This window comes from Telopea speciosissima, chromosome 8, assembly GCF_018873765.1.
Source record: "Telopea speciosissima isolate NSW1024214 ecotype Mountain lineage chromosome 8, Tspe_v1, whole genome shotgun sequence".
NCBI lineage: Eukaryota > Viridiplantae > Streptophyta > Magnoliopsida > Proteales > Proteaceae > Telopea > Telopea speciosissima.
This window is the reverse complement of record NC_057923.1, coordinates 24,283,889-24,291,157: the sequence shown is the minus strand read 5'-3', so window position 1 is coordinate 24,291,157 and position 7,269 is coordinate 24,283,889. Positions and strand designations below refer to the sequence as shown.

Genomic DNA, 7,269 nt, shown 5'->3' with positions numbered 1-7,269 from the left:
TCTCGACAAAGCCTGTATCAAGCGTGACCACCTGCTGCAGGTAAATTCTTCTTCTTCTGCTTCTTCTTCTCTGCTTCCTCCCTTTCAATGATTCAAATCTTGCCGGGATAAAAAAACACAAAATTTCAAACCTTATTCGGATATACAATCCTACTTCTAGATGGGCCAAAAAAACAAAAAAAAAAAAAATCCTCTGCAATTGGTTCAAATTCCGAAAGTTTTTTATCCTGGAGCTGGGGAGTGGTGGTAAGTTGCCGGAAAATCTATGGAGTTATTAAAATTAAGGTAAGATTCAGTTAAAATAAACCTTTCTGGTAGCTTTGAGTGTGGAGGGTTGCAAAAGCATATTTGACTAGATAAATGTTATTTTAGAGTTTGCATTGCTGAAGTTTGGTAGAGAACCATGTGTAGGTCTCTCTTGAGATGAGAGAAGAAATTAGAAAAGGGTAGAGAACCATGTGCAGGACTTCTTTGAATGTAGAAAATGTACCAGAAATCGAAATGGGATACAAAAAACGGTGAGTAGTTCAAATCAGCAGAGGAACCGCAGCTTTACAGCTTCAGGAAAGTTGAGGAAGTGTAGCTATGGCGACTCAGGTAGGTGAGCAGTTCAAACCAGCAGAGGAAGAGTGGCCATGGCGCAATGTGAGGGGAAAAACGGTGGAGGTCCTCGGCGTCTCGGCTATGGTGATGGCGACGTCGGCGATGGTGGCGTCGGTTGCAGAGGTTCTCTCGGTTGTTCAGAAGGATGAAGGTTTTCTCTCCTTTGTTTTTTGTTTTCTTTTTTTTCATTTTGAGAAGATGATGCTTTGGGGGTAAAAAAGTAATATTATTTTATCTAAGTGAAGGTAAATAAGGAATGAAGTTTTTTTAAGGGTAATATGGGCATTTAGATTAATATTGAGCGATGACATCATCACCTAACTGTTTAACCTAACGGTAGGGGTACGATTGTAATGTTTTTACAAAATACAAGGGCGGTTTTTGAAATAGATGAATTTTCAAGGGTGGTAGACGTAATAAATTCAAACTATAGGGGTGGTAAACGTAAATTTCCCTTTATATTTTTCTGGTAAAAAAATTGATTTTCCTACAATAAAAATCAGAAAAAAATAAGGTTAATATAAATTGGATGGGGCTCAATTATATATATGTTATACACCAGAGGCCGATCTACGACCTCACGGTGTCGAAATTTGTTTTCAGCATGTAAATAATTATTTTTAATTTAAAAAATTATGAAAAATATTTAAAATATTCAAAAAAATAGGGAAAAATTAGAAAAATATTCTGTTTTGTTTAGAAAAATCAGGAAAATTTATGGTACATCAATTAAAGCACATATGAGGCTTCAAATGCTGTACCATACTTGTTTTTTGAGTATTAGGACAATATTTTATTGAAAAAATAGGGAAAAATAAGAAAAATATTCTATTTTATTTGGAAAAATAAAGGAAATTTATGGTACAACAATTGTAGCACATATGAGGCTTCAAATGCTGTACAATACTTGTTTTTTGAGTATTAGGCCAATATTTTATTGAAAAAAAATTCTGAAAAAGGATTTTTAATTATAAAATAAATATGAGGGTTAGGAAAAATAATAAGTGCATACATAGTTGTTTTAGTGGTCTCAACGAGATGAAAATTTGCAGGAGTTCACGATCAGTGTCCGTACCGATGGTCGTGGAAAATTCAAAGCTATAAAGTTTTCATCTACGTTTAGGGCAAGCATTTTGACTGAATTGCATCGGATTAGGTGGAATAGAATCGGCTTTGTTTCAGAATTTCCTGTGCTTCATCTTCGACGAAAGACTTCAGAATGGATTCCTTTTGTAAGTCACTTCTCCTTTAGCTTTTACAGTTCTGTATGGTATACATTTGTTGAATATGTAATTCGATGCTAATTCACTGGATTTTCTGAGATTCGATGGTTCTTTTGTAATTTTAATAGCTGTTATTGCTGCTACCACCATCACCACCACCACCAGTACCATCACATCAATAATTATTAGTGCTACTAAGAACATTTTCATCCTGACAACTCATACAAGTTTATCAAGAACAAATTACAGGAAGCAAGAAACATAAGTCAGGACCAAGGTTACCCTTATGTCTAATGGCCCATGTCACTCTGGGGTCCACTGTTGCAAATTTTTTATTTTTTGGGAATTGGAGAGCTTCAATAGGGGGGGGGGGGAATAGGGGATGGGGCCCCAAGGTGGTTTGAACTCATGACCTCTTATTTGACTTTTGTTTTCAATCGTCTTTCCCTTTAAAATTGGAATTCCTTGATTCAATGAACACATATCATATCCACTAAAATCTAACCTGCATTGCCAAAAGCACCGTCATTCCATCCTAAAAACAATCAAACAAAGATGGCACCAAAAGGCAAGACCATCTGGTCTTGAAGCACAATGAAACAATTCCAATAGGTTAATGAGATGGTGCTGAAATCTTCTACTGATGTGCAGTTGTTCTTGTTGTATGAAATATTTTTTTCTAATCTTATAGAAGATGCCATCAGTAGGACTCAAACCGATATGCTCTAGTACCAAGTGAATACAAGGGAGGGCACCGTTGCATCATCTCTGTCCTGTGGTACCTTCCCTGTGGCGTTATATTGCAGCAGACCTTCAGTCCTTAACAACCCCTTCCTGGCCATCAGAATCAACCATTGTTTTTAGGGTGTGGTCATACCTTTGGGAATTGGGGCCTTCCATCACTTGAATTTCAGTCGCATCCAGTGGCTGGATCTCCAAGAAGTTTGTAAGTGGTTATTCTGCCCTAGTTCTAATTTCAGAACTGTGGTGTTATCTCCAAATCTGACCATCAATTATCCGTAGGGTTTTTGTGTTACCCCATTGTTAGTGCCCTACCTTTGAATAAGGATTGAGTGACATCTTCTGGTCAGTTTGTTAGTTGTTAGTAAGTTACTAATTGTGAGGCTACTTACCAATTTCAGTACCTTGCCTGTCTGTTCAAATCTGACCATTGGATCACAGACATACTTTGAGGGGTTGTTCACCTATACTAGGGTGTTATTCAAGCTTAGTTGCATGAGCATCTGATTTCTGGTTTGTCAGTTATTGATACTTCCCTATTCTGGTCTAAATCCATACCCCCTATGGTTCTACCTTTGTTTTTGGGTGAATAAAAAGTTCATTACCAAAGAGAAAGAGGACTACAGCAGGCCCCCATAGGGGGAAAAAAAGAAGAAAATGAGAAATATACAAAAAGCCTTAGCCGCCAATAGAGGAGGCAGAGACTTGAAGGGAGACCGAGAGAAGACCCCAGGAGACAACAATAAGCCTGTTCCTTGGGGTGTCAATACATATGGAGGGAACAGCCCCCGAGAGCTTAGCTTTAATTTTAAAAGAAATGGAATCCCAAATCTTTTGGAGAGGCCAAGAGTTGGTAGTCATTTCCTGATTTTTTGTTCCATCCAAAATCCAAATATGATTGATGACAACACTGAAAGCCAACCTGCCAACCATATCACAGATAGAAGATCCAGCAAAAGACATGTCGACCCAGATCCACTCTCTATTAAAAGGGAGAATTCTTCAACTTCTAGGCCAACATTTGGCTAAAATGCCTTTCCAAATGGAGGAGGATAGAGGACAAGCAAAGAATAAGAGATCAATATCTTTCACAACATTCCAGCAAAGGTAGCCCATGGGAGAGACAGTAATCTGGCGACGGCGAAGAAAGAACTGCATTGGAAGGCATTTAGAAAAAGTTCACCAGACCGTGAAGCAATGGCGGGGAATGTGATGCTTGAACCAAACGAGCTTCCTCCAAGGAGCCAAGTGGCCCCTAGAGCGAATGAAATCCCAGGAAGCTTTAGTGCTAAAGGAGCCAGATGAATTCGATGTCCAAATAACACAATCACCTCTCCCAGAGGGAATTCTAGGGATAGAAGGTAGGGCATTCCAAATGTTATTAAGCACAGGGTGGAGGGAGAGTGGAGGAGCCCAACCAACAGGATCTAGGATATCAGCTACCATAGAATGTCTAGGGAGACCCGAACTGTAAATTGTTCTATAACTGACCAAGTGGGAGAAGGATCCCCATGGGATGCCAATGGTCCAGCCAGAGGGAAGTAGAGTTACCATCACCAATACTAGAGCAAATAGCTCCCAAAACCATATGGCACGCTGCTAAATCTTGCGCCAAACCCTTGTGGGTAGTTTCTGTGGTTATTTGTTGCTGAACCTAGGAACCCATTAATACCACTTGAAAAAAAGGACATTTTTTAGGGATTTTTAATGGGAAGGTTTTGTTGAGATGGAAGAAGGGGAAAAATGTTTCCTTCGCTATTATTAGAAATGAGCATATTAACCTAAAATTATGGGAGATTGGTAATTAGATCAGTTTCTTTGACGAGTAAGGCTCTTATATGAATTTTGAGGGTTTAGTAGTGAACAAATGGTGCATTGGAGAAGTGTGGTGGAATGATTGGGGTAGCCTTTGGTGGGTGGGACCATAGGGATGAAGTTTCATTTCATGAGGATGGGTATTCTGTGGAAAAACATAATGGACCACATGATTTGTCTCTTGAGAATGGGGCAAATAAAAATTTGCAGGGAATATGGTTGGAGGTTGAGAAACAGATGATAAGGATAACAAAGAGGAGCACTTAATGGAATCCTTTACAGAGACGGGAAAGAGAACTATCAACTACGCGAAATTTGTTTTTACCTGAACAAGGAAAATACTCAAAGAATTGATTTGAAGACCCAGTCATATGGTCGGTGGCACCTGAGTCGATTATCCAAGGAATGGATACAACAGAAGTACAATGACCACCAAAAGAAATACCTGAATGAGCGAAATTGGAATCAGAGGAATTGATAGAGAGGAAACTGAGGCAGTAGATGGTGATGGTGAAGCAGATGTCTTAAGCTTGGTAATCAGACAATGGAGAGTCAGCAGCTCTTCTTGAGATAAGGATACCACTGTGGGGGCAGCATCAGATTTCGTGGTGCAATGGGTAGTAGCTGGAGTGGATCAACCACGACCACAACCGCGAGAATTGGTAGGACACCCATGAAGCTTCAAACATTATTATTTGTTATGAATTTCTTTTTCACAGTGATCACATTTCACAAGTTCTTTATCAGATGTGGACTGATCACTGTAACGTGAAAAACCACCACGAGATGAAGAACCTGAACCAGAATATAGGGTTGATCGATCCTGAGAAATCGATTGCAACATTGCAATATGTCGACTATCCTCTGATTGAACCATGGAATAAGCCTGCTCCAGTGAGGGAAAGGGGTCACGACTAAGAACACAAGCCTGAATTTGATCGTACTCGATGTTGAGTCCAGCCATGAAGTTGTATACTCAGAGCTTGTTTTCTCTTTTCTTGAAGGCCGTGGCATCTTTGGAACACGTAGCATTAATGCCAAATACCTCGCAACTCAGAATAATACTAGGATAGTGTTATTTCCTTCTGCTTAGTAGTTTCATGGATCTTCTTGCGCAGTTCATAGATGTGCATCGTTGCCAACCTGAGAATAGGTATCCTTGGCAGCCTTCCAGATCTTGGCCGCCGTATCCAACAAAAGGTAACCCCATGCAATATTAGGGTTCATAGAATTGAGAAGATAGGACGTAACAAGGGAATTTTCTGAACTCCATTTCTTATGAGATAAACCAGCAGGGATAGGCTTCTCAGATTCCCCTGTAGGGTAGACAGAAAAACCATGGGAATCAATAGAAAGGAAGCAAGAGCGAGACCACATCAAATAGTTGCTCCCATCTAACTCGATAAAGCTTGTAAGGAACGAAGGAAAGTCACGACCACCGACTCCTTTTAATGTAGAAGGGGTTCAATTAAGAACCACTCTACAGTAGGATCGATGATAGGTTGCAGCAGAACATCAAATTAGAAACAAAATCAGAATTTGTAACTTTGTAAATAAGAACCAAACCAGCCAACAAAAGGTCATCAAACTGAGGTTGAGTGGAGGTGATATTGAACAGGTTTCTATGCTCCAAAAGTCAGCCAGTTCTGATGGCTGAAGGCTGAGAGATGAAGGGGACTAGAAAATAGAAACTTAGCCCTCAAAATAGAAGTTTGTACAGTGTCTCACAAACCAACAGCAATCTGGGCTCCAAACAGGGATCGAGCATAGGCCTTGGTAGCAGTGACAAGCCCTCAAAATCTCAGCCAATTCTGATCAGGGGTTGCTGAGATATGTCCTTCACAAGTTACAGCAGCAAAATCAGATCGCAGGGAGCAGCAGTAGCCTTCGGAGTTGATTGGGAATGAATTCTGATCTTCAGGGTGTGTTCTCAAAGAGATTTATTGCAGTCACAAGCAGCACCAGCAGCAGCAATGGAGATCGAGTAGAGGTAGAAGAAGAAGGGGGGGGTAGGGGTATGGGCTATCTAAACCCTGGGTCTCTCACCCACAGCTATCCCAGCTGTTGAACAGGGGTTTTACTCCCATAATCGAGTGCAAGAATGCCTCAAAACTTCATTCATTAATTCTGTCTAACTATTACAATAAGGGGCTGCCTATTTAGTGAAGTAGGCTAGCTTACAAAATTAGAAACTTAGTGTTAACAGATCTGAATTAGAGAATAATTGGTTGAGTGATCAATATGATCAAACAAGCCTTGTATTTATAATCGAGAAAGATTACAACCTAATGACCAAAATACCCCTAGCATTGCCGACTTAACTAGGGATTACAGAGAATATAAAAAACATGTAAAATGACCAGAATACCTTGCGGTATTCTGGTGTACATAATTCAACACTCCCCCTCAAGTTGGAACAAATATGTCAATCATGCCCAACTTGACTAAAATATGATGAAACAGTTTTCCAGACAATCCCTTGGTGAAAATATCAGCAATCTGATCAGTAGACTTCACAAAGGGAACACAAATTAATCCGTCTTCCAATTTTTCTTTGATGAAATGCTTGGCCACCTCAACATGCTTTGTACGATCATGCTGTACCGGGTTGTGTGTAATGCTGAGTGCAGCGTTATTGTCACAGTACAACATTATAGGAAGGTGAACAGGAACACGAAGGTCTTGTAGCAAGCCTTTCAGCCAAAGTAACTCACAAATGCCTTGTGCCATAGCACGAAACTCTGCTTCAGCACTAGAACGAGCCACCACATTTTGCTTCTTGCTACGCCAAGTGACAAGATTACCACCGACAAAAGAACAATACCCAGAGATAGACTTGTGATCTAGAGAACCTACCTAATCAACATCGATATAAGCCTCTATCTGT

The 7,269-nt window shown here is 40.0% G+C and overlaps 1 protein-coding gene across 1 annotated transcript in view; it reads left to right on the top strand.

The window, feature by feature from the left end:
* The first annotated feature begins 585 nt into the window (after positions 1-585).
* LOC122672186 (dnaJ homolog subfamily C GRV2-like) overlaps positions 586-7,269 on the top strand; it is a 146,376-nt gene continuing 139,692 nt past the window's right edge. The window contains exons 1-2 of the mRNA XM_043869683.1: positions 586-754; positions 1,642-1,835. Coding sequence (XP_043725618.1) covers positions 586-754; positions 1,642-1,835 — 363 coding nt within the window. The remainder of the gene's footprint in view (positions 755-1,641; positions 1,836-7,269) is intronic.